Source organism: Nomascus leucogenys, chromosome 10 (assembly GCF_006542625.1).
Source record: "Nomascus leucogenys isolate Asia chromosome 10, Asia_NLE_v1, whole genome shotgun sequence".
Classification (NCBI taxonomy): Eukaryota; Metazoa; Chordata; class Mammalia; order Primates; family Hylobatidae; genus Nomascus; species Nomascus leucogenys.
The window spans coordinates 64,166,212-64,192,801 of record NC_044390.1 but is presented as its reverse complement, the minus strand read 5'-3'; the positions used below and the strand labels follow the sequence as shown (position 1 = coordinate 64,192,801).

The window sequence follows — 26,590 nt, the reverse complement described above, 5'->3', positions numbered from 1 at the left end:
CAGGAACCTCCCCAGCCTGGACATTGGTCCAGAGTTGGGGACTGACAACACTGGCCCATGTGGAATCATCATGACCAACTCAGCCTCTGCCTGGCCGCAGGCCTCTTAAACTGTCCAAGTACCCCCAGGATTGAAATTCTGGGATTGAGCGATGTATCCTCTGCCTTCTCCGCCCCTCCCCTTGGTCCCTGGGGTAGGGCTCACCTGAGGAGGATGAGGCAAAGGCAGAGAAGCAGGATCTTCATAGCCACCTCCCCGACAGCCACCAGAACCACCCCCGTCATGGGCCCTGATTTGCCTGGAAAAGTGGGATGAGGCCCATTCACCTGCTAAACCACAGTCCCGAATCCTTCCTCTCTTCTTGCAACTTGGTTCTCCAGGCCCTTCCTACATCCCTGGATGCGGGACCTGGTGAGCCCAGGCCTCCCCACCCTACACCCTGACTGTCCAGCAGGAAACAGCTCTGGGCCCCATGGACGTTCTGGGCCTTGAAGGTGAGCCTGAGGTTGGAGCCAAGCCCCCCCTTGGAGGGTCAGGGAGCCGTTGGCCCAGAGCCCAGCTGAGCTGGGGGTGACCTCGAAGGAGTCCTGGCTGCTGTTCCCTTCCAGCAGCTCCTCCTCAAGCCACCAGGACAGAGATGGCACCGGGCTGGCTTGGGAGGAGCAGCGGCAATGCAGACCCTCAGCCTCCCAGGAGCAGGAGGGGCCCAGCAGCTGTGGGGAGGGTCTGAGGGGAGGGAGGACAGGACTCAGCAGGGGCCCCTTCCTGGGACCCAGGTGTCCCCTTTCCCCACTCACAGTGCACAGAGAGGCTGAGAGAGACGTGCTGGTAGCCCAGCGGGTGCCAAGCGTGGCAGGTGAACTCTCCTTCATGCTCCACTTCAACCCGAGGCAGTTCCAGGACCCCAGGGTCTGAGGGCTGGGAGGGGCCCACGGTCTGTCCCCCCCGGGTCCAGCTCAGCCTGGCTGGGGGACTGCTGTGGGTGACACAGACCAGGCGCAGGCTTTGGCCCTCCAGGACCGGGAGGGATATACCGTTCCCGAGGTTTTCCAGGACTAGGGAAGGAAGAGGCAGAATCGATGTGCAGCTCAGGGCTTAGGGACCCTCCTGCGTGGGGACCCTCCAGACGCCTGGGCCCCCAATTTGGCACCGAGAGGCCCTGGCTCCTCTGTCCCCTTTCCTACCTGTCCTGTTTGCTTGGGAAACCATCACTCTCAGGTTCTCTGGAGGATCTGAAATGGAGACAGGGGACCGGCTCTAGATGGACCAGGGCCTTCCCTCTGGTCAAAGGGAAGCGTCCTGGACACTGAGGTGGGGGAAGTGGGCGGGATAGAAGGGCAGGGCAGAATCACCCACTGAGTCCCAGACAAACTGCCTGAGGGTCTACACAGGTAAGAAGGTTGGTCCCCGAGGCCTGGGGCTCTAGGCCCCTTCAGCTCTGGGACACTGAGCCCAGCCCCTGTATCCCTTTGCCCTCCCAATGGACTCCAGGCCCCTGCTGGGCACACACACACTGCACAGAGAGGTCCAGGGCTCGCTGCTGGGAGCCAAGCCTGTTCTCTGCTCGGCAGATGTAGCGCCCTGAATCCCCGGCCTTCACCCCGGGCAGCTCCAGCCCCAGGGTTCTGGGGCCCCAGGGGTGGGACGAGGAGAGGACTCTGTCCTGCAGGACCCAGCTCAGCATGGCAGGGGGCTGGCTGTCAGCAGCACAGAGGAGCCACAGGAACTGGCCTTTCTGAACTTCCAGATATATGACATTTCCCTGGAGTTCCAGGGCTGAAGACAGGGAGAGAGAGGGTCGGAGTGGAGAGACAGAGTGAGAGAGAGAGAGGGAGGCTGCAAAGAGGACCACATCCCCTCAACCCCCTGAAGCCTTTTCATCCCTAAAGAGGACTGGCCCAGCCCCAGCCCGAAGGCCCTCAGTACCTGACGTGTTGTCACGCGAAATGCTGATAATAAGGTCTCTGGGGGCGTTTGCAACAAGATTGTGAGCTGGCTTCAGGGAGGGACAATTTGTTCCTCACACCTGGAAAAAACTCCCTCAGGGAAAAGAAAGTGGGAACATCCCAGGATAGACAAGTGACAACCAGCGCCGGGGCTCACACATGTGGACAGAGGATCAGAAGCCATTCCCATCCCCCTCCCAGGGCTGAGCTGGCATCCTGGGACCCCACAGCTTCCTCTCCCTGGATGCTCCTGAGCTGGGAGCCGCTCACTGCCCCTCTGGGCTCCTCTCCCTTTCCACCTGCCAGGTCTGCCTGCACGCCCCACCCTCCCAGGCCACACTCACAGGCCACGCGGAGTCGGACGGTCCTCTGTGCGCTCACACCCTTTCTGAAGAAGTCCACGTGGCAGGTGAGGTCGGTGTCATGGTCCTGGGGGCTGGGTGTGAAGCTGAGCACTGAGAAGTGGGAGGTGTTTGGTCTGGTTCTTCTCGGGGAGAGGGCAGCCCCCGTCCAGGAGAAAGAAGGGGCTGGACATTTTTTGAAAGCCCAGTTAAACACGCAGATGACCGTCACCGGCTGCCCGGGCTCCAGGGTCTCGGGGATGTAGACATCAGGCTTCTGAGTCAGGGCTGGGACAGAGACCGGGGTGGGGGGTTCCAGTGCTGCAGGGGTCCCTGAGAGCCCTCTCTGCTCAGCCCATAGCCTGTCCCCAGTGTCCCTCCCCAGTGTGACAGGCAGGGGTTCCCACCCCATTCCATACCTGTTACTTTGAGAAAGAACCCATTGTTCATGAAACTATATCTCACATAGCTTCCTCTCTCCACCCGAAAGAAGTACCATGCCTCATCCTCTGCGCGTCTCTGATCACCAAGGAGCAGCTCCCCTTGCCGGGATCCCCAGTGAGCTGGAATCGGTCCCGGGTGCTCATTTCCACCTCTCGACTCTGGTTGTTTGTGGCCACAGGAGCACCCGTCTTTGGGTTGGTCAATCCTTTGAACCAGTAGCCATAAGCAGCAGCAGACTCGTCCCAGCCATCCCGGGGGTAGGAGAGGTTGCAAGGCACGATGACACACAGGCCCTCCTGCACCGTCACCTGCCTCTGCACTTGAAGACTGTAACTGGGATCCTTGTTCAGGAACCCTGGGGAGATGCAGAGGCTCAGTGGCAGCCCCAGCCCCTGCCTGGGACCCCCAGCCACCGACCCACTCACCCGCCCCCAGCACGGGCAGCAGCAGCATGTCTGGGCTCTGGGGCCGGGCCTGTCCCAGGACCTTCTGGTTTCTGGGCTGGCCTGGCTGGGAAGGAAACTCCTCCAGCAGGAAGCCTGGTGGAGGGGAAGTGACCATCTGCAGAGGAGGAGCCTTGGGAACCCCACTGTCCTGAAAGCTCCCCTCCCAACTTCTCCTTTCACAGGGGAAGCAGCAGGGCAGAGGGCATGAGGACCAGTCCCAAACCAGGAAGGAGCCACCCTGGCCAGCCTCGGAGGTGGGCAGTGCTAGGAGGGGACTGTCAGGGGACACAGATGAGTCATGGCTGCAGGTGAGGTGAAGGATGCAGACTCTCATTCATTCATTCATTTATTCTCCAGGGGGCCATGGGACACTGGAAGAATCTACAAGAACACAGTGATTTATGGTGGGGGCTTTGCATCATGTATTATTGCTGTACCTCCACAGAGGGTAAAAACTAGGTCAGCCACATAGGCAGTCAGCCGCATCTACGTGACCAACCCCCAATAAAAACTCTGAACGCTGAGGCTCAGGTGAGCTTGCCTGGGTGGCAATACTTGGTGTATGTTGTCACTCATCCTTGCTGCAAGCATTAAGTGTTTTCTGTATGACTTCACTGGGAAAGGACAACTGGAATCCCACACATGGTCTCTTCTGGATCCTGTCCTATGAACCTTTCTCCTTTGTTAATTTTTATTTATTTTTATTTATTTATTTTTTTATTTTTTGAGATGGAGTCTCGCTCTGTCCCCCCAGGCTAGAGTGCAGTGGCGGGATGTCAGCTCACTGCAAGCTCCGCCTCCCAGGTTCACGCCATTCTCCCGCCTCAGCCTCCCGAGTAGCCCACCTCAGCCTCCCAAAGTACTGGGATTACAGGCATGAGCCACTGCACCCAGCCATTTTATTTTTATTTTTGAGACAGAGTCTCACTCTGTCGCCCAGGCTGGAGGGCAGTGGCGCAATCTTGGCTCACTGCAACCTCCGCCTCCCAGGGTCAAGTGATTCTGCTGCCTCAGCCTCCTGAGTAGCTGGGACTACAGGCACCCGCCACCATGCCTGGCTAATTTTTTGTATTTTTAGTAGAGATGGGGTTTCATCACGTTAAGCAAGCTGGTCTCGAACTCCTGACCTCTGGTGATCTGCCTGCCTCAGCCTCCCAAAATGCTGGCATTATAGGCGTGAGCCACTGTGTCTGCCTTGTTGATTTTTTTTTTTTTAGATGACGTTTCGCTCTTGTTGCCCAGGCTGGAGCACAATGGCACAATCTCGCCTCACTACAACCTCCACCTCTCAGGTTCAAGCGATTCTCCTGCCTCAGCCCCCTGAGTAACTGGGATTACCGGTGCCCGCCACCATGCCCAGCTAATTTTTTGTATATTTAGTAGAGATGGGGTTTCACCATGTTGCCCAGGCTGATCTTGAACTTCTGACCTCAGGTGATCCACCTGCCTCGGCCTCCCAATGTCCTGGGATTACACGCGTGAGCCACTGCGCCCAGCCGTGGCTTGTTGATTTTTAAAAAGTATTTTTATTAATATGTGATATTTGTACATATTTATGGGGTATATGTGATATTTTGTGCCATGCATAGAATATGGTATAATCAAGTCAGGGTATTTGAATATCTGTCACCTCAAACATGTATTATTTCTATTGTTGGGAACAATTCAAATTATCTTTTCTAGTTATTTTGAAAAATACAATACGTTATTTTTTTTTATTTAAAACAGGGTCACTCTGAGGCCGGGCGCAGTGGCTCATGCCTGTAATCCCAGCACTTTGGGAGGCCAAGTCGGGCGGATCACAAGGTCAGAAGATCGACAGCATCCTGGCTAACACAGTGAAACCCTGTCTCTATTAAAAATACAAAAGATTAGCTGGGCATGGTGGCACGCACCTATAGTCCCACCTACTCAGGAGGCTGAGGCAGGAGAATGGCGTGAACCCGGGAGGCAGAGCTTGCAGTGAGCCGAGATCGCACCACTGCACTCCAGCCTGGGCAACAGAGAGAGACTCCATCTCAAAAAAAAAGAAAAAAAAAGACAGGGTCTCTCTGTCACCCAGGCTGGAGTGCAGTGGTGAGATCATGGCTTACTGCAGCTTGACCTCCCCAAGCTCAAGCAATCCTCCCACTTCAGCCTTCCAAGCAGCTGTGACTACAGGTGTGCACTACCACTTAATTTTTGTACTTTTTTTTTTTTTTGATAGAGATGGGGTTTTACCATGTTGTTCAGGCTGGTCTCAAACTCCTAGGCTCAAGCGATCTGCCTGTCTCAGCCTCCCAAATTGTTGGGATTACAGGCATGAGCCACCACTACAATATGTTACTGTTAACTGTAGTCACCCTACTCTGCTACTAAACATAAGAATTATTCCTTCTATATAACTGTATATTTGTTAGACAGACCTTTTCATTCCCCACCTACCCAGCCATGCACCCTTCTAGGGCTCTGATAACTATTATTCTACTCTCTGCCTCCATGAGATCATAGTCCATGATCTCTGTATGCCTTTATGTATCCATAGCTTAGCTCCCACTTAAAAGTGAGAACATAATGGCATTTGATTTCTCATTCCTGAGTTATTTCACTTAGAAAAATGGCCTCCAGCTCCGTCCAAGTTGCTGCAAAAGATATTATTTCATTCTTTTTTATGGCTGAGTAATATTCCATGACAATGGTATACATACTGCTGCCTAGACCAATGTTCTGAAGAGTTTTTCCTAGGTTATCTTCTAGAATTTTTTGGTTTCAGGACTTAGATTTAAGTCTTTGATCCATATTAAGTTGAATTTTTTTTTTTTTTTTGAGACAGAGTCTCACTCTGTCACCCAGGCTGGAGTGCAGTGGCATGACCTCGGCTCACTGCAACCTCCACCTGCCAGGTTCAAGCAATTCTCCTGCCTCAGCCTCCCGAGTAGCTGGGACTACAGGCACACGCCACCATGTCCGGCTTGTTTTTTGTATTTTTAGTAGAGATGGGGTTTCACCATGCTGGTCAGGCTGGTCTTGAACTCCTGACCTCGTGATCCTCCCACCCCAGCCTCCCAAAGTGTTGGGATTACAGGCGTGAGTCACTGCGCCCGGCCTAATTTTTGTATTTTTAATAGAGATGGGTTTTCACCATGTTGGCCAGGCTGGTCTCAAACTCCTTACCTCAAGTGATCCACCTGCCTTGGCCTCCCAAAGTGCTGGGATTACAGGCATGAGCCACTGCGTTTGGCCAAGGATGTGATTTTAATGTTTGTTTGTTTGTTTGTTTGTTTGTTTGTTTGTTTGTTTGTTTTGAGACAGAGTCTTGCATCTCGCTCTTTCATCCAGGCTGGAGTGCAGTGGCACGATCTCAGCTCACTGCAACCTCTGCCTCCCGGGTAGCTAGGATTACAGATTTGTGCCACCAGGCCTGGCTAATTTTTGTGTTTTTAGTAGAGAAGGGGTTTTACCATGTTGGCCAGGCTGGTCTCAGACTCCTGACCTCAAGTAATCTGCCCACCTCGACCTCCCAAAGTGCTGGGATTACAGGCGTGAGCCACCACATCCGGCCGGATTTTAATGTTTATAGTTTATTGGAGCTTAACTCAGGTCTTGGTGCTTTCAGGGATGAAGGTTCTGTATGAGTTCCTTGGTTGTGGAGAGTCTTTGTGCGCTGGCTTCTCAGTTGCTGGCTGCAGCGGCAATGTGCTCAGTAAGATGGTGATCAAGTTCACCATCTCCTGTGGGGTTGGAATGGCAGAGGTCTTTTGAAGCTTACCTCGTTCCACTGTGGTGTGCACTTCTAAATTAATTTATTTTTTTCCCCAGTATTTTATTCACTGGGTTGAATCATTAAGGCTTCAGGTTAGTGGGGACGTGTCCCTAGGTAGAAAACAGTTGTGGCTGGCCGGTGTGGTGGCTCACACCTGTAATCCCAGCACTTTGGGAGGCCGAGGTGGGTGGATCACGAGGTCAGGAGATCGAGACCATCCTGGCTAACACAGTGAAACCCCGTCTCTACTAAAAATACAAAAAAATTAGCCAGGCATGGCGGTAGGTGCCTGTAATCCCAGCTACTCGGGAGGCTGAGGCAGGAGAATGGCGTGAACCCAGGAGGCGGAGCTTGCAGTGAGCCAAGATCGCGCCACTGCACTCCAGCCTGAGTGACAGAGCAAGACTCCGTCTCAAAAAACAAAAGAGGCTGGGCATGGTGGCTCACGCCTGTAATTCCAGCACTTCGGGAGGCTGAGGCGAGTGGATCGCGAAGTCAGGAGGCCGAGACCATCCTGGCTAACACGGTGAAACCCCATCTCTACTAAAAATACAAAAAATTAGCCGGGTGTGGTGGCGGGCGCCTGTAGTTCCAGCTACTTGGGAGGCTGAGGCAGGAGAATGGCGTGAACCCGAGAGGCGGAGCTTGCAGTGAGCCGAGATCGCACCACTGCACTCCAGCCTGGGAGACAAAGCAAGACTCCGTCTCAAAAAAAAAGAAGAAAAAAAAGAAAAAGAAAAGAGTGTGGCTAAAGCACTGGGTAAATGCAGTACCCAGTGGTGAGCCAAGGCCCCCGCCTTGACAGAGGTGGCTGGGGGAGCTCTTAGTGACATGCGCTGAGGTTTGCCTTTGCTTTTGTTTTTGTTTTTGACAGGATTTCAGTCTGTCACCCAGGGTGGAGTACAGTGGTGTGATCACAGATCGCTGCAGCCTTGACTTCCCTGGCTCAAGTGCTCCTCTTGCCTCACTCTCCCAAGTACCTGGGACCACAGGCACATGCCACCGTGCCTGGGTAATTTTTATTTTTTGTAGAGTTGGGGTCTCCCTATGTTGCCCAGGCTAGTCTCTAATTCCTGGTCTCAAGCGATTCTCCAACCTCGGCCTCTCAAAATGCTGAGATGACAGCCGCAAGCCACCATGCCTGGCTATTTCCTTCCTTGTACTAATTTTGGTTTATTCTTGCTTTTCTGGTTCCTTGTTCCTTGGGGTCCATTTTTTTTTTTCTGAGATGCAGTTTCACTGTGTTGCCCAGGCTGGAGTGTAGTGGCACAGTTTCGGCTCACTGCAACCTCCACCTCCCGGGTTCAAGCGATTCTCCTGCCTCAGCCTCCTGAGTAGCTGGGATTACAGGTGCGCCAGCATACCCAACTAATTTTTGTATTTTTAGTAGAGTTGGGTTTTCACCATGTTGGCCAGGCTGGTCTTGAACCCCTAACCTCAGGTGATCCACCCACCTTGGCCTCCCAAAGTGCTAGGATTACAGGCGTGAGCCCCCGCGCCTGGCCAGGGGTCCATTGTTATGTTGTGTATTTGAATTATTCTATTTTTTTTTCTGAAAGAGGCATTTGTTGTTATAAACTTCACTCCTGGCACAGCTTTTGCTGTATCTCACAGGTTTTGATAGGTTGTATTTCCATCTTCATTTCAATAATTTTTTTTTTTTTTAGACAATCTCGCTCTTGTCATCCAGGCTAGATTGTAATGGCACCATCTCAGCTCACTGCAACCTCCGCCTCCCAGGTTAAAGTGATTCTCCTGCCTCAGCCTCCCGACTAGCTGGGATTACAGGTGCACGCCACCATGCCCAGCAAATTTTTTTTTTTTTTTTTTTTTTTTGTATTTTTAGTAGAGACAGGTTTCACCATGTTGGTCAGGCTAGTCTCCAATGCCTGACCTCAGGTGATCCACCTTGGCCTCCCAAAGTGCTGGGATTACAGGCATGAGCCACCGCTCCCGGCCTCAAGAAGCGTCTTGATGTTCTTTTTAATTTCTTCCTTGACCCAGTGGTCATTCAGGAGCATGCTGTTCAATTTCCATATATTTGTACATCTTCCAAAGTTCCTCTTATTAATCATTTCTATTTTCACTTCCATTGTGGTCTGAGAAGATGTTTAATGTGATTTCAATTTCTATAAATATGTTAGATTTCTTTCGTAGCCTCACATATGGTGTATCCTGGAGAATGTTTCATGTGCCAAAGAGAAGACTGCGTTCTTCAGCTGTGGGATAAGATGTTCTGCAAACATCTCTTAGGTCCCTTGGCTCTAAAATGCAGTTTAAATCCAAAGTTTCTTTGTTAATTTTCTGTCCAGATGATCTATCTAATGCTGAGGGTGTTCAATGTGGTGTTCAAGTCTCCAACTAGTATTGGAGTCTGTCTCTCCCCTTATGTGTGCTCCAGTGTGAGGTGCATATAAATTTAGTTACATCAAGTTATATCTTCTTGCTGAATCGACCCTTTTATCATTATACAATGACTTAAAGTCTGGTGTTTTTTTTTAAGTCTCTTTTTTTTTTTTTTTTTTTTTTTGAGACAGAGTCTTGCTCTGTCGCCCAGGCTGGAGTACAGTGGCGCCATCTCGGCTCACTGCAAGTTCCGCCTCCCGGGTTCACGCCATCCTCCTGCCTCAGTCTCCCAAGTAGCTGGGACTACAGGTGCCCGCCACCACGCCCAGCTAATTTTTTGTATTTTTAGTAGAGATGGGATCTCACCGTGTTAGCCAGGATGGTCTTGATCTCCTGACCTCATGATCCACCCGCCTCGGCTTCCCAAAGTGCTGGGATTACAGACGTGAGCCACCGCGCCCGGCGTTTTAAGTCTGTTTTGTGTGGAGTAAGTATAACTACTCCTGCTTGTCTTTTTTGGTTTCTGTTTGCATGGAATATTTTTTTCATTCCCTTTGTTTTCAGTGTATATGTCTTTCCAAGTGAGTGACTTTCTTATATGTAGCATAAAGTTGGGTTATGTTTTTGTAAATCCATTTAGCAAAACATCAAATTGTATCCATAAACATATACAATTATTATTATTTCCTAATTAAAAATAATATAAATTGTAGTAAAATACCCATAACACAAACCTACTACTTTAATCACTGTATTTTTTTTTTTTTTTTTTTTTTTGAGATGGAGTCTCACTCTCTTGCTCAGGCTAGAGTGCAGTGGTGGATCTCGGCTCACTGCAACCTCTGCCTCCCGGATTTAAGCAATTCTCATGTCTCAGTCTCCTGAGGGGCTGGGACTACAAGTGAGCGCCACCATGCCCTGCTAATTTTTGTATTTTAAGTAGAGACGGGGTTTCGTCGTGTTGGCTAGGCTGGTCTCGAACTCCTGACCTCAGGTGATCCACCCGCCTCAGCCTCCCAAAGTGCTGGGATTACAGGCAGGAGCTACTGCGTCTCGCCTACTTTCATCATTTTAAAGTGCAAAATTGGCTGGGCATGGTGGTGCATGCCTGTAATCCCTGCTACTCGGGAGGCTGAGGCACGAGAACTGCTTGAAACTGGGAGGCAGAGGTTGCAGTGAGCCGAGATCGCACCACTGCACTCAGCCTGGGTGACAAAGTGAGACTCAAAAAAAAAAAAAAAAGCGCACATTTCATTGGCACTAAGTACATTCACATTCTTGTGCAACCATTAGCTCCATCTAGTTGCAGAACTTTTCCATCACTGAGAAAAGAAACCATGTACCCATTAAACAGTCACTTCCCATTATTCCCTTCCCCCAGGCCCCTAAAATGACAAATCTACTTCCTGTCTCTACATTTGCCTCTTCTGGTCATATCAGATGAGCAGAATCACGCGATATTGTCTGGTTTCTTTCACTTAGTATAGTGTTTTCAGGATTATCTATGCTGTGGCAGGTGTCAGAATGTAATTTTTTTAGGGGTGAATAATACTCCATTAAATGAATAAACCACATTTTGTTCATGGAGTTTTAAATTTGCTAGTTAATGTCCAAATCCTCAGCCTTGGGGAATCGGGAGGTGCTGGGGCCCCTGCCCTTGAGTCTGCACAACCCAGACCCCCCTCTATGCCCAGGTGGTAATTGGGGCTGGGCTGAGCCACAAACTAGTCTGGGCATCAGGGTGGGGAGGTGATGGAGCTGTGACCCTGTGATGCAAGGTCCAAGTTCCCCAATGGGGGCTCCATGAACCAATTAGACCTCATTTACAAAACACAGAGCAAAAGATAAATTATTAAGAATGTCCAGGGGGTAACCTCAGAGCACTAAACCCCAAGCATGAGGCACCCTGAGCTCACTGGGGTCTTATCGCCCCCTTCTCACTGTGGAGCTGGGAGCCTGGTATAAGCTGCAGAGACGGTCCCATGACAGGCAGGGGAGCTCAGTGCCTTTGGGAAGCCCGGGGACCCTGAGTTGACATAAGTGGAGGTGAGGATCTTGTGGGCAGGGATTGCTTGTTCATGTCTTCTTTGACTCCCCCCACTGCATGGAGTAGATTTTGCCTGGAGAATGAATGAATGAATGAATGAATGAATGAATGAATGAGACTCTGCATCCATCGCCTCACCTGCAGCCATGACTCACCTGTGTCCCCTGACAGTCCCCTCCTAGCACTGCCCACCTCCGAGGCTGGCCAGGGTGGCTCCTTCCTGGTTTGGGGCTGGTCCTCATGCCCTCTGCCCTGCTGCTTCCCCTGTGAAAGGAGAAGTTGGGAGGGGAGCTTTCAGGACATTGGGGTTCCTGAGGCTCCTCCTCTGCAGATGGTCACTGCCCCTCCACCAGGCTTCCTGCTGGAGGAGTTTCCTTCCCAGCCAGGCCGGCCCAGAAACCAGATGGTCCCGGGACAGGCCCGGCCCCAGAGCCCAGAGATGCTGCTGCTGCCGCTGCTGCTGCCCATGCTGGGGGCGGGTGAGTGAGTCGGCGGCTGGGGGGGTCCCAGGCAGGGGCTGGGGCTGCCGCTGAGCCTCTGTATCTCCCCAGGGTCCCTGAACAAGGATCCCAGTTACAGTCTTCAAGTGCAGAGGCAGGTGACGGTGCAGGAGGGCCTGTGTGTCATCGTGCCTTGCAACCTCTCCTACCCCTGGGATGGCTGGGACGAGTCTGCTGCTGCTTATGGCTACTGGTTCAAAAGAGTGACCAACCCAAAGACGGGTGCTCCTGTGGCCACAAACAACCAGAGTCGAGAGGTGGAAATGAGCACCCGGGACCGATTCCAGCTCACTGGGGATCCCGGCAAGGGGAGCTGCTCCTTGGTGATCAGAGACGCGCAGAGGGAGGATGAGGCATGGTACTTCTTTCGGGTGGAGAGAGGAAGCTATGTGAGATATAGTTTCATGAACAATGGGTTCTTTCTCAAAGTAACAGGTATGGAATGGGGTGGGAACCCCTGCCTGTCACACTGGGGAGGGACCCTGGGGACAGGCTATGGGCTGAGCAGAGAGGGCTCTCAGGGACCCCTGCAGCACTGGAACCCCCCACCCCGGTCTCTGTCCCAGCCCTGACTCAGAAGCCTGATGTCTACATCCCTGAGACCCTGGAGCCCGGGCAGACGGTGACGGTCATCTGCGTGTTTAACTGGGCTTTCAAGAAATGTCCAGCCCCTTCTTTCTCCTGGACGGGGGCTGCCCTCTCCCCGAGAAGAACCAGACCAAGCACCTCCCACTTCTCGGTGCTCAGCTTCACGCCCAGCCCCCAGGACCACGACACCGACCTCACCTGCCACGTGGACTTCTTCAGAAAGGGTGTGAGCGCACAGAGGACCGTCCGACTCCGCGTGGCCTGTGAGTGTGGCCTGGGAGGGTGGGGCATGCAGGCAGACCTGGTAGGTGGGGAGGTGGAGGAGCCCAGAGGGGCAGTGAGCGGCTCCCAGCTCAGGAGCATCCAGGGAGAGGAAGCTGTGGGGTCCCAGGATGCCAGCTCAGCCCTGGGAGGGGGATGGGAATGGCTTCTGATCCTCTGTCCACATGTGTGAGCCCCGGCGCTGGTTGTCACTTGTCTATCCTGGGATGTTCCCACTTTCTTTTCCCTGAGGGAGATTTTTCCAGGTGTGAGGAACAAATTGTCCCTCCCTGAAGCCAGCTCACAATCTTGTTGCAGACGCCCCCAGAGACCTTATTATCAGCATTTCGCGTGACAACACGTCAGGTACTGAGGGCCTTCGGGCTGGGGCTGGGCCAGTCCTCTTTAGGGATGAAAAGGCTTCAGGGGGTTGAGGGGATGTGGTCCTCTTTGCAGCGCCCCCCGCCTCTCTCATTCTCTCTCTCCACTCCGACCCTCTCTCTCTCCCTGTCTTCAGCCCTGGAACTCCAGGGAAATGTCATATACCTGGAAGTTCAGAAAGGCCAGTTCCTGCGGCTCCTCTGTGCTGCTGACAGCCAGCCCCCTGCCACGCTGAGCTGGGTCCTGCAGGACAGAGTCCTCTCCTCGTCCCACCCCTGGGGCCCCAGAACCCTGGGGCTGGAGCTGCCCGGGGTGAAGGCCGGGGATTCAGGGCGCTACATCTGCCGAGCAGAGAACAGGCTTGGCTCCCAGCAGCGAGCCCTGGACCTCTCTGTGCAGTGTGAGTGTGCCCAGCAGGGGCCTGGAGTCCACTGGGAGGGCAAAGGGATACAGGGGCTGAGCTCAGTGTCCCAGAGCTGAGGGGGCCTAGAGTCCCAGGTCTCAGGGACTGATATTCTTACCTGTGTAGACCCTCAGGCAGTTTGTGTCTGGGACTCAGTGGGTGATTCTGCCCTGCCCTTCTGTCCCGCCCACTTCCCCCACCTCAGTGTCCAGGACGCTTCCCTTTGACCAGAGGGAAGCCCCTGGTCCGTCTAGAGCTGGTCCCCCATCTCTATTTCAGATCCTCCAGAGAACCTGAGAGTGATGGTTTCCCAAGCAAACAGGACAGGTAGGAAAGGGGACAGAGGAGCCAGGGCCTCTCGGTGCCGAATTGGGGGCCCAGGCGTCTGGAGGGTCCCCACGCAGGAGGGTCCCTGAGCCCTGAGCTGCACATCGATTCTGCCTCTTGCTTCCCTAGTCCTGGAAAACCTCGGGAACGGCACATCCCTCCCGGTCCTGGAGGGCCAAAGCCTGCGCCTGGTCTGTGTCACCCACAGCAGCCCCCCAGCCAGGCTGAGCTGGACCCGGAGGGGACAGACCGTGGGCTCCCCCCAGCCCTCAGACCCTGGGGTCCTGGAGCTGCCACGCGTTCAAATGGAGCACGAAGGAGAGTTCACCTGCCACGCTTGGCACCCGCTGGGCTCCCAGCACGTCTCTCTCAGCCTCTCCGTGCACTGTGAGTGGGGAAAGGGGACACCTGGGTCCCAGGAAGGGGCCCCTTCTGAGTCCTTTCCTTCCTCCCCTCAGACCCCCACAGCTGCTGGGCCCCTCCTGCTTCTGGGAGGCTGAGGGTCTGCATTGCAGCTGCTCCTCCCAAGCCAGCCTGGCCCCCTCTCTGCACTAGTGGCTTGGGGAGGAGCTGCTGGAGGGGAACAGCAGCCAGGACTCCTTCGAGGTCACCCCCAGCTCAGCCGGGCCCTGGGCCAACGGCTCCCTGAGCCTCCATGGAGGGCTCAGCTCCGGCCCCAGGCTCAGCTGTGAGGCCTGGAACGTCCACGGGGCCCGGAGTGGCTCCATCTTCCAGCTGCTACCAGGTGAGGGGACTGTGGGGGGCTGAGTTTCAGGGAGAAAGGAGACAGGATCCTAGAAAGATGAAGGTTCAAGGTTGTGGGGAGAGGGGCTGGGCGTGGTGGGAAGGGATGGGGACAAAGTCCCTGCTCTGTGGCTGGTGGTTGTTGCGGGAAACTGAGGAACAGAGAGAGCAATATGGAGAACAGGAGGATTGTTTATTTAAGTTAAGTACCAGCTTAGTGGATTTACATTTCAAAAGCTGAGCATTAAATAAAGACAAAGAAGGGGTTTTTTGTTTTTTTGTTTTGTTTTGTTTTGTTTTTTGAGAGGGAGTCTCCCTCTGTCACCCAGGCTGGAGTGCAGTGGCGTGATCTCGGCTCACTGCAAGCTCTGCCTCCTGGATTCAAGCAATTCTCCTGCCTCAGCCTCCCGAGTAGCTGGGATTATAGGCATGTGCCACCACGTCTAGCTAATGTTTTTGTATTTTTAGTAGAGACAGGGTTTCACCATATTGGCCAGGCTGGTCTCGAACTCCTGACCTTGTGATCCACCCACCTGGACATCCCAAAGTGCTGAGATTACAGGCGTGAGCCACCGCCCTCAGACAAAGCAAGGTCTTTATAAGAGGACTTAAAAAAGTACAACAAAACCAGTTGATTATGTACTGCATAACTTGTGGCCTTGTAGCTGTGTCAAAAGAAAAACAACAACTGGTTAAATACAGACATTTATAAAACATAATTATGCTTAACAAGCCAGGGAAAGGAGTAAAAGAATTTGTCTTTTTTTTTTTTTTTAACCTTGCTCTGGAAGGGGTGTGTCTGGAGCCCATTCCTTTGGCCTTGGCTTTTTAAAGTGTTATTTTATACCTGTCCTTGAAGAGAGCTTGCTAGGCATAGAAAGAGTTCTGTTTTTTTGTTTGTTTGTTTTGTTTTTTTTTTTGAGACGGAGTCTCGCTCTGTCGCCCAGGCTGGAGTGCAGTGGCGCAATCTCGACTCACTGCAAGCTCCACCTACCGGGTTCACGCCATTCTCCTGCCTCAGCCTCCCAAGTAGCTGGGACTACAGGCGCCCGCCACCACGCCCGGCTAATTTTTTGTATTTTTAGTAGAGACGGGATCTCACCTTGTTAGCCAGGAAGGTCTTGATCTCCTGACCTCGTGATCTGCCTGCCCCGGCTTCCCAAAGTGCTGGGATTAAAATAAGCATGATACAATAAAGTTCTAGTTATACTATTCCCTTGCCAGGTAGCATGTGTACAGTGGGGACACCTTTTTATAGGTGCTTCTTTGAGCATGGTTAAAGGGGTAACAACAGCAAAACAATGTACAGCATATTTATACCCAACAAGAACAGAAAAGGTCCTTGCCTGCGGAAGGAGGTTAAGCACAATGACAGAACAATAATAAAACAGTTAGTAGTACAGGAAAACTACTAGTTCTAAGATTTTTAACCACATTTATTTGCTTGATGAATCCTTAAGCTTCGGCCGTGCATAGACTAGTCAGCTTTTGGTGTGTGACTAGCGTAAGGTTTGTTGTTTCCTTAAGCTTCAGCCGTGCGTAGACTGGTCAGCTTCCGGAGTGACCAGAGCAGGGCTATCGTCCTCAGCAGTAACTCAGTCTCATTGTGAGATCAGCCAGGTCAGATGGTCTGGGTCGCACTGGCTGGTTCACTTGTCTAAAGCTGCCAGTTTCAGCTGACTGTGGTGGATCCAAGGTACAACTGCTGCAACTTTTTTTTTTTGAGATGGAGTCTCACTCTGTCGCCCAGGCTGGACTGCAGTGGCGCGATCTCTGCTCACTGCAAGCTCTGCCCCCCAGGTTCATGCCATTCTCCTGCCTCAGCCTCCCGAGTAGCTGGGAACTACAGGCGCCTGCCACCATTCCCGGCTAATTTTTTTGTATTTTTACTAGAGACAGGGTTTCACCATGTTAGCCAGGATGTTCTCGATCTCCTGACCTCGTGATCCGCCCGCCTCGGCCTCCCAAAGTGCTGGGATTACAGGTGTGAGCCACTGCGCCCGGCCAACCCCTGCAACTTTAACAGCGGCGGGAGTAGACAAGATTACAGTATGGGGCCCATCCCCCATGGGTCCTAGAGAGGTTGGGTTTTACTTTTTAACTTAAACAAAGTTTCTAGGTTTAAAGGCATGTCAGGCTTATAGGCATTCTTTCATGTACCTAACTACGAACACTTTGCATGGCTATTTTTAAAGCCTGCATTTGCTTTTTTAAGGTTAATTCCTTTAGTTCCCGGAGATCACCTTTTTTTTTTTTTTGAGACAGAGTTTCGCTCTTGCACCCAGGCTGGAGTGCAGTGGCAAGATCTTGGCTCACTGCAACCTCCTGCTCCCGAGTTCCAGCAATTCTCCTGCCTCAGCCTCCCAAGTAGCTGGGGTTACAGGTGTGCGCCACCACACCCAGCTAATTTTGTATTTTTAGTAGAGACGGAGTTTCTCCATGTTGGTCAGGCTGGTCTTGAACTCCTAACCTCAGGTGATCCGCCCGCCTCAGCCTCCCAAAGTGCTGGGATTACAGGCATGAGCATTTTGGTAAAGTTTATAAGCAAGTTTTTTGTTTTTTTTTTTGAGACAGAGTTTCGCTCTTGTTGCCCAGGCTGTAGTGCAATGGCACGATCTCAGCTCACTGCAACCTCCACCTCCCGGGTTCAAGCGATTCTCCTGCCTCAGCCTCCCAAGTAGCAGGGATTACAGGTGCCCACCACCATGCCCAGCTAATTTTGTATTTTTAGTAGAGACAGGTTTCTCCAGGTTGGTCAGACTTGTCTCGAACTCCTGACCTCAGGTGATCCGCCCACTTCGGCCTCCCAAAGTGCTGGGATTACAGGCATGAACCACCGCACCTGGCTTATAAGCAAGTTTTCATAAGGCTTGGCTTCTTTTGCTGTTCAGTTTTCCAGAGGAGGGTTGTTTGTTTGTTTGCGATGGAATCTCACTCACCCAGGCTGGAGTGAAGTGGTGCGATCTCAGCTCACTGCAAACTCCGCCTCCCAAATTCAAGCGATTCTCCTGCCTCAGCCTCCTCAGTAGCTGGGACTACAGGCGCCCGCCACCATACCTGGCAAATTTTTTGTATTTTTAGTAGAGACAGGGTTTCACCATGTTTCGATCTCCTGACCTCGTGATCCGCCCGCCTCAGCCTCCCAAAGTGCTGGGATTACAGACGAGGAGGGGATTTTTTCCCCCCGCTTTGTAACTTTATATAATGGCTTAGCCATCAGTGAGAAACATGGAATCCAGATACAGCAGAATTTTGCTGCCTTCAACTTTTAATGTGACCATGGGCTCTGAGAGGCCTAATGAGAAGGAGCCTGGTCTGTCCTAGTCCTCACATCCTTCAGCTCCTGCCAGCCCGATCAGATCAGTATTTGGTTCCTCTAAGGTGGAGCAGCCCTTGGCCCATGGCTTCTTTGTCTCGCAGCCTTGGCCATTTCCCTTATTGCCTTCTGGACATTTTTCCTTCCAGTGGCCTTTCTTTTTGCATTTTGCACATTGATCCCTCTATAGCCTTGGTCGGCTCTTAAATCCCTGCCTAACTTGACCTTTTCCATGTCCACGTCTCTGTCCACCTCCTTTCACATTGCTAATTTTTCGTTCTTTCTTTTTTTTTGAGACGGAGTCTCGCTCTGTCGCCCAGGCTGGAGTGCAGTGGTGCAATCTCGGCTCACTGCAAGCTCCGCCTCCCGGGTTCATGCCATTCTCCTGTCTCAGCCTCTCTGAGTAGCTGGGACTACAGGCGCCCGCCACCACGCCCGGCTAATTTTTTGTATTTCTAGTAGAGACGCGGTTTCACCATGTTAGCCGATGGTCTCGATCTCCTGACCCTGTGATCTGCCCACCTCGGCCTCCCAGAGTGCTGGGATTACATGTGTGAGCTGCCATGCCCGGCCTGCTAATTTTTCTTTTTATGAGGGCTGCTGCCAACAGATTGGCCTTTTTTTTTTAAGCCTATGTTCTGCTTCCTTTTTCCTTCCTGAGTTCTCCTGCTCCTACAGCTGGCCAGTGGGACCGGGCTACGGCGTGGGTCCCACCCCCGTGCACACACGCACTGCCATCTGTCTTTCCTGTTTCTGTCTGATTTTTCTTTTTTCCTTTTTCACACTTACTTTTTTGGGCTAGGTAGGATCTGCACAGCCATAGTCCACCCCGGACCGTTATCAGCCCAGAGGCTTAGTAGATGCCTGCTGCAGGTTGTAAGAATTATGCCTTTCTATTTTTTTTTTTTTTGTTTTTTTTTCCGGGGCCAGTCCCCACCCCTCTCTTTTTCCAGGTAGAGCCGGGCTGAGGAGAGGGACTAAACCCTTGGTGTGCCTAGCTGCTTGGTGCCTCGCTTGTTGCTTTTGCTCTTTCCCGTTTTGTTCCTGGTCATAGTTAATGTACATCTTGGTGGTCACTTTTATAAGCTGGGTGGCATTCATGCCTGCAGCTGCCGCTTGATGTCACCCTGGGCTTGCCCTACAAATGCTGTGTTTACCATGCGCTGATTTTCAGCAGCCTCGGGGTCAAACGGGGTGAAAGGCCGAAATGCTTCACAAAGTTTTTTATAAAACTGACTTGGGGTCTCGTCAGCTCTCTGAAGCACTTTTGAAATTTTTTATTATATTAACTGCCTTCTTTCCACCAGCTTTTATCCCTTGCAGAAGTGTCTCTTGGTACCTCTGCACACGCTGAAGCTGAGTTGCATCCTCTGGGTCCCAGTTGGGATCTTGGTCTGAGAACTGACCTTGAGTGTATGCCTGAGCATTCACTGCATCTGCTGGTGCATGGGGTTTTAGCCAGCGGAGAGCTGCCTGTGTTACTCTCCTGTGCTTTTTAGTGTTAAATAATGTTAGGAAAAGCTGCCTGCAATCTGGCCAGGTTGGATTGTGTGTCAGAAAGATGGATTGCATCAGATCTGTAAGAGCTTGGGGCTTCTCCGTGTAGGAGGGAGTATGGTGTTTCCAGTTTAGTAGATCAGTAGCTCAGTAGTCGAAAAGGGCTGATAGATGAAGGTCCGTTGCCCCCCCGAACCTGGCCTTGGTTACTATAATAAGTGGGTCCTCACGTCTCCCTGACAGGCATTTGCAGAGCTCGAGCAGGGCCAAATCTGAGACTGCCTGCTTGACTATTTTGACTTCCTTCCCTGGCCTTTTGAGGCTCCAATCCTTCCCTTCAGGGTCAGACTCAGGGCATGCTAGCTTCTGAATTTGGTTCCTGGAGGGCTGTTGGCCTCAGTAAAGGGGGGTAGGCCCCAGCCTATGGAGGAGGAATTTCTGTTGCCTCTGGCAGCTATTGCAAAACTGGCTTCTCTTGCTCTTTCTGGGGTTTTTCTTTTAACTTTGGGTCAGTCGGCGAAGCTGCTCTTACTTTTATTTTTGGCTCGGGCTACAAGTGTTTCGCAATAAGCTGCTAAACAGGGCTGGATCCAGGTTGGTCTTGTCTGTGCTGTATTTAACCATGAATCAATATAAGGAAATGGATCGGGATACTCAGGCTGTCCTCAGACCCCTATCACCATCTTTAATACATGGCCAATTGTTTCCTAGTCTACAGTTTCTTCCGTCAGCCATCCAACATCAAAAGAAAGTCATTCTAATTCAAAAAGAGTTCTCAACCTCTGGGGGGTTAGCTTAACTTTATAATCCCCTACAAAGCCTTTCTTAAAGTTTTGTAACATGCACTTCAATGGAGTAAGTTTTGATGGACTTTCCTTCTATTCCTTCCTTTACGGCGCAGCGCACTCACTCTTCCTGTAGTTTCGGCCAACTATACCGTCTCCTATTACGGGAGTTTTCAGACACTACTTGGCTTTGGAGAGTTGCTTATTCCTGCTACAACTCTGAGCCATAGGGCAGCTCCTATTAGCCGTATGCAGATCAGCTCCTATTAGCCATATGCAGATCACCACTAGTCTTAGTCCCACACTTTGCTCAGAGCACACAGTCCACACTAAGAGAATTGTGACTTCCCATTTTGCGGCTGATGAGCCTAATTAGGCCTCTTCATTTACACACTGTTACACACTTCCCCACTCCCAGTTCCTATGTTCCTAATTAGGGTGGTAAGCCACTCTCGCCACCTCCAGTTTCTCAGTTGGGGTGGCGAGCCACTCTCACTACCTCCAGTTTCCTTTTCCTAATCGACTTAGCGAGCCATTCTCGCGTCCTGCGTAGGTTGGGGTGTGAGTTTCATCCAAATTGACGAACCACTCTCGCCGCCCACAGCCCGTCTGGGTCGGACTATTAGGCACACCCCAGGAAGTGATCAGGCTCCCCTTCTGTCCCTATGGGATAGGTCCTGCCTTGGGCCCCAAAAGCTTATTGTGGTTCCTGAAGTGCACTGTTTCTGAAATCGTTCTGCAGCTCCTTTCAGGTTTTGTTGCACTGCTGGGTAGGGGGCGCCAGCTCAGGGGATAGCTGATTTCTCCTCCAGGCCGAAGTTCTCCCAGTGGCACCTGGGGTCACAGGTCTCCTGAGGCCCAGGGCTCCAGCCCCCAGAGGCAAAGGAGGCAGTAAACCTACCATCTCTGGTCCCTTTGTGGTCGCCAAAAATGCCGCCGGAAACGGAGGACCGGAGAGACCGATACGGAGACCGATACGGAGAACGGGAGGATTGTTTATTTTAGGTGCACACCGGCTCAGTGGACTTACATCTAAAAAGCTGAGCATTAAACAAAAACAGAGCGGGGTTTTTATGAGCAGTTAATTATATGATAGGTCCCATAATTTATAGTATAGCATAACTTGTGGTCTTGCATAGCTGGTGGCCTTGTAGCTGTATCAAAAGAAAAAAAAAACTGGCTAAATACAGACATTTGTAAAACATAGTTATGCTTAAGAAGCCAGGGAAAGGAGTAACAGTAAAGGAATTTGTTTTTCTATTTTTTTTTTTTTTTTTTTTGAGATGGAGTCTCGCTCTGTCGCCCAGGCTGGAGTGCAGTGGCGCGATCTTGGCTCACTGCAAGCTCCGCCTCCCGGGTGCATGCCATTCTCCTGTCTCAGCCTCCAGAGTAGCTGGGACTACAGGCGCCGGCCACCGCGCCCGGCTAATTTTTTGTATTTTTAGTAGAGACGGGGTTTCACCGTGGTCTCGATCTCCTGACCTCATGATCCACCCACCTCGGCCTCCCAAAGTGCTGGGATTACAGGCATGAGCCACCGCACCTGGCCCAGGAATTTGTTTTTCTTTCTTTTTTTCCTTCAACCTTGCTCTGGAAGGGGGTGTGTCTGGAGCCTATTCCTTTGGCCTTGGCTTTTTAAACAGTATTATCTTACAACTGTCCTTGAGGTGAGCTTGCTAAGCAGAGGAAAACTTGTTCTTTTTTTTAACCCTTTCCTTGCCCATTACTTTTCTTGGAGTGAATGAATGCATATTTATTTTTAAATTTCTGCCTCAGTTGGGGATGAAGAATCCGAGAGCTCTAGGTCTGTGGGAGGAAGGGGCAGGAGGGTCTCGGGGCTAGGAGGGCACCACCCCAAACCCTGCTCCCATGCAGGGAAGCTGGAGCATGGGGGAGGACTTGGCCTGGGGGCTGCCCTGGGAGCTGGCGTCACTGCCCTACTCGCTTTCTGTTCCTGCCTCGTCGTCTTCAGGTAAGCGTCATCCCTGGGAGGGCAGGCAATGCAGGGTGTGGGAAGGGTGAGGGTTCTAGAATGCCAGACAGTCCCAGCCGCAGGAATCTAGCTGGGGCAGTGGGTGTGAGAACTGGGCCTTGGGCAAGAGGATAGAGCAGGGGTCTGCTCCAGAGCCCTGATCTGGGCCATCTATGACGGTCCCCAGTTCTCACTGTGGAAGTCACCCCGGGGATATGTCCCCACCCTACTGGCCTCGCAGCCTTCCAGCCTCTGCTAAGCCATGTGGGCAGCAGTTTCCCCAGGCTCTGGACCACCTTGGAGGCTGAAGGGCACTGCCTCCTCCCTCAGGGTGAAGACCTGCAGGAAGGAAGCTCGCAAGAGGGCAGCAGCTGAGCAGGACGTGCCCTCCGCCCTGGGGCCCATCTCCCAGGTGAGAGCCCAGCCTCTGTCTGCTGGGGCCCCGGCTGTTCCCCTTTCCTGGATGGCCATGGGTACTCCCCTTGGTGACTTGCAGAATCACTGTGCCCCAAATAAGGTTTTGCTTCCAGGTCCCCATCAATGCAGTCCTAAGTCCCATGATCTGGGAGGTGCCCTCCCCACTGCTCCCTACGTCTCCTCCCAGAACCAAGGGCCCCCAAGCCTGTCCATACTCTGCCTGTACTCAGATCCAGTGGACCCTCCATCTCACTCCTTATTTCCCCCTGGACCCCCGACTCCTTTGCCCTCCCTCCTATCTCTCCTCCTCAACACAGGATGCCAGAGAGTCCTTTCCCCAGATAACTATTGTCTACTACAAAGCTAAGGGTCCCCATCGTCACTTCTGACACCAGCCACAGTTGTGGGGTCCCCATGACCACTCTGAGGTTGGATAACACCTAGGACTCACAGGACTCACTGAGAGCTGTGATCGTCATGTTGATGGTTTATACAGTGACCGACACAGATGAAAATCATGGACAGGAAGAGGTGCTCGGGGCAGGTCCAGGAGATACCAAACCCACAGCTTCTGGTGGCCTTTCCCAGTGGAGCCATGGGGACAGCACCCACTTCTCCCAGCAAGGAAGTGTGACAGATGCATGGAGCATCAGGGCACCACCCATCCCGGAAGCTCCACCAAGCCTGGGTCCAGGGTTCACTGGGAGTGGGTCACGCAGGCATAGGGGACCTGCCACTGACCTCAGTTCCTCAGCCCCTGCAGAGCCAAACTGATGCTATGTAGGCCCCACTGTAAGTCCCGGTGCTGGCATAAACTATGTGGCCTGGTTTGTGGTCCCAGGTCAACAGGGATGCTCCTACCAGCAGGATATTCCAAGGCCCTACATTAGAGGTTCCTTCCCAGTGCCTGGGCACAAACAGTTGAACCTTTCTCTGGGCAAGGTGAATCCTTTACTTCCTTTCTTTCCTGGGCTCCTAGCTCAATTTCACAACTGTGTCCGAGTAGATCTTCCGAGGTCCCTGAGGTCAGTCTAGGTCCGAGCAAATCCCTGTCTTTCTCACACCTCCTCCTTCCTGGGCATCCACTCATAATTTGCAATTAGATAGTAACTTGATTGACTATAGCTTTAACATCTGCTTCTCCTTCCACACTGCAAGCTGCCTGAGGTCAGGGATAGTGTCTCCCTAGTTCCCCCAGGAATATCCAGGGGCTGGCACGGGGGCGCTGTTCCATAAGGCAGCAGGCACTGGAGTCAGAGAGACCTGGACGTGAATCCTGGCCTGACCACTGCTTAAGATGTGTGGGTTTGGGGTATTTACTCAGCCCCCATTTCTCCATCTGATCATGGGGACAATAGTGTCTCCCCAGTGGATTGTGGTGAGGATTTTATGAGCCTGGCAGTGAATTACCAAGAGCCAGATGTTATTGTTCTCAAATATTTGCTGAATGAGTGAATGAATGAATGAGTGAATGAATGAGGGCCCAGCCGACCTTTGTGGAATGAGTAGGTGAAACAGGAAATGCTCAGCTTCCAGATCCTCTTGTGCATCCTCCTTGCTATCGCTTAGCCCCCATGACCCTAATTTGACCCCCTTTCTCCCCTGCATTCAGGGTCACCAGCATGAATGCTCGGCAGGCAGCTCCCAAGACCACCCGCCCCCAGGTGCAGCCACCCCTACCCCGGGGGAGGGGGAAGAGCAGGAGCTCCACTACGCCTCCCTGAGCTTCCAGGGGCTGAGGCTCTGGGAGCCTGCGGACCAGGAGGCCCCCAGCACCACCGAGTACTCAGAGATCAAGATCCACAAGGAACGGCCCCTGAGGGGCCCAGGCTTTGGGCTTCAGTTGGAGAGGGAGACGTCAGGGATGGTTCCAGAGTGAAGAGTTCTCCATGGAAACAGGGCACCAGCAAGTATGTGGGAGTCACGCTGGTGTGACGGCCAGAACGCGACTCAGATTTCAGCCCCATTCCCAATGAAGAGCTTGAGTTTGAAGATTATACTTTTTTTGAGACAGGGTCTCACTTTGTCCTCCAGGCCAGAGTCCAATGGTGCAATCTCAGCTCACTGTAGCCTCAACCTGCCAGGTTGAAGTAATCCTCCCATTTCAGCCTCCTGAGTAGCTGGGACTACAATTGTGAGCCACCATGCCAGGCTCATTGTTATATTTTTAGTAGAGACAGGGTTTTGCCGTGTTTCCCAGGCTGGTCTCGGACTCCTGGACTCAAGCAATCTGCCTGCCTCTGCCTCCCAAAGTGCTGGGATTACAGACATGAGCCACCACAGCTGGCTGAAGATTACACTTTCAATTCAGAGTGAGTTTGAAGATGACACTTGGAGGCATTGTGTCTATGGTTCATTACTACAGAAGCATCTCTGGACGTGTAAAGCACAGAAACCAGGCAGAGGAGGCACAGGGTGCTCTCCAGAAGGAGAAGCCAGCTCCTGAAGTTGTTTGCTGCAACTGCCATTCCCCGTTGATGACCATTCTCTTCCTTCAGAAGAGGGAGAGTGAGAGAACCAAGTCCGAGTGGTTCCCATTTTAACATTTAAAAAAAAAAAAAAAAAAGGCTGGGCGTGGTGGCTCACGCCTGTAATGTCAACACTTTGGGAGGCTGAGGTGGGTGGATCACAAGTGAGAAGTTCAAGACCAGCCTGGGCAAGATAGTGAAACCTTGTCTCTACTAAAAATACAAAAATTAACTGGGCATGGTGGTGGGCGCCTATAATCCCAGCTACTCAGGAGACTAGGCAGAGAATTGGTTGAACCTGGGAGGCAGAGGTTGCAGTGAGCTGAGATCGTCCCACTGCACTCCAGCCTGGGCAACAGAGTGAGACTCTGTCTCTAAATAAATAAATGAATAAATAAAGCCTGAGTTTGAGCAAGTCATCTTACTGCTCAGTAAAATGGACACAATAAGCCTAAATTACAGGGCTGTAGTGGGACAGAAAGGAAGTCATTAAAATAAAGCATCCAGGCTGGGCGCAGTGGCTCACACCTGTAATCCCAGCACTTTGGGAGGCCAAGGCAGGCAGATCACATGAGGTCAGGAGTTCAAGACCAGCCTGGCCAACATGATGAAAGCCCATATCTACCAAAAATACAAAAATTAGCCAGATGTGGTTGTGTACACCTGTAGACCCAGCTACTCAGGAGGCTGAGGCACAAGAATCACTTGAACTCAGGAGGCAGAGGTTGCAGTGAGCTGAGATTGCACCACTGCACCCCAGCCTGGGCAACAGAGTGAGGCTCTGTCTCAAAAATAAATAAATAAAGCCGGGCATGGTAGCTCACACCTGTAATCCCAGCACTTTGGGAGGCCAAGGCAGGTGGATCACAAGATCAGGAGATTGAGGCCATCTTGGCCAACATGGTGAACCCCATCTCTACTAAAAATACAAGAAAATTAGCTGGGCGTGGTGGTGCACACCTGTAATCTGAGCTACTCAGGAGGCTGAGGCAGGAGAATCGCTTGAACCCAAGAGGCAGAGGTTGCAGTGAGCCGAGACTGCACCACTGCACTCCAGCCTGGGCAACTAGAGTGAGGCTCTATCTCAAAAATAAATAAATAAAGTATCCAACAGAGGCATGTGTGCAGTGAGGCCCTCGCCTGAGTCACACCTTTTCTTAGGGGAGCCCACTAGGTATAAAGTTCTGACCATCCTGGCCCTGATGGTGGCCTCTGCAGGGCAGTTCCAGCCTCAGAAGTCTCTGAAGGCTCAGCTGACTCTGGGGTTGGTCTGTGTCTCAGCTCGTTTTTCCCTCTGCCCCACTTGCTTCTTTCTCCTCCACTCCATAGGGTTTTTTTTTTTCTTTTTCCAGATTTTTGAGGCATAACTGAAAGATAAAAATTGAGTATATTTACCATGAACATGATGTTTTGATGTTTGTATACATTCTGAAATGAGTACTACAAATCTGCCAATTAACCTGTTCCATCACCTCCATAGATCTCTCTCCTTTTTGTCTTTTTGTTTTTTGAGACCAAGTCTCGCCCTGTCACCCAGGCTGGAGTGCAATGGTGCTATCTCAGCTCACTGCAACCTCCACCACCCGGGTTTCAAGTGATTCTCCTGCCTCAGCCTCTCG

At 52.0% G+C, this 26,590-nt stretch overlaps 2 protein-coding genes and 1 non-coding gene across 3 annotated transcripts; 2 read left to right on the top strand and 1 right to left on the bottom strand.

Annotated features, from left to right (window-relative positions):
• Positions 1–212: 212 nt before the first annotated feature.
• Positions 213–11,460, bottom strand: LOC105740354 (sialic acid-binding Ig-like lectin 16). Its single transcript, XM_030821784.1, is given in 11 exon segments — positions 213–523; positions 525–726; positions 794–1,055; positions 1,185–1,232; positions 1,513–1,776; positions 1,927–1,974; positions 2,291–2,575; positions 2,707–2,799; positions 2,802–3,086; positions 3,157–3,270; positions 11,451–11,460. Coding segments are annotated over 11 exon segments (1,812 nt in total). The 3' UTR covers positions 213–322.
• A 195-nt stretch (positions 11,461–11,655) lies between these two features.
• Positions 11,656–24,629, top strand: SIGLEC11 (sialic acid binding Ig like lectin 11). The gene is made up of 10 exons (XM_030821106.1): positions 11,656–11,791; positions 11,864–12,247; positions 12,379–12,663; positions 12,980–13,027; positions 13,179–13,442; positions 13,725–13,772; positions 13,902–14,159; positions 21,990–22,086; positions 22,417–22,498; positions 24,116–24,629. Exons 1-10 carry the CDS (start codon positions 11,716–11,718, stop codon positions 24,380–24,382), a joined length of 1,809 nt encoding a protein of 602 aa, XP_030676966.1. The 5' UTR covers positions 11,656–11,715; the 3' UTR covers positions 24,383–24,629.
• Positions 24,630–24,824: 195 nt separating this feature from the next.
• LOC115837182 lies at positions 24,825–25,035 on the top strand. The gene has a single exon (XR_004032200.1). It is a non-coding gene; the product is annotated as a small nucleolar RNA U3 (small nucleolar RNA).
• The last annotated feature ends 1,555 nt before the right edge of the window (positions 25,036–26,590 follow it).

Excerpts from the sequence above, each read along its gene's own strand:
- SIGLEC11 (XM_030821106.1), top strand. The coding sequence starts at position 11,716 with ATGGTCCCGGGACAGGCCCGGCCCCAGAGCCCAGAGATGCTGCTGCTG. Across the intron at positions 12,248-12,378 it reads GTTCTTTCTCAAAGTAACAG|CCCTGACTCAGAAGCCTGAT; the intron begins GTATGGAATGGG and ends TCTCTGTCCCAG. Across the intron at positions 12,664-12,979 it reads CGTCCGACTCCGCGTGGCCT|ACGCCCCCAGAGACCTTATT; the intron begins GTGAGTGTGGCC and ends ATCTTGTTGCAG.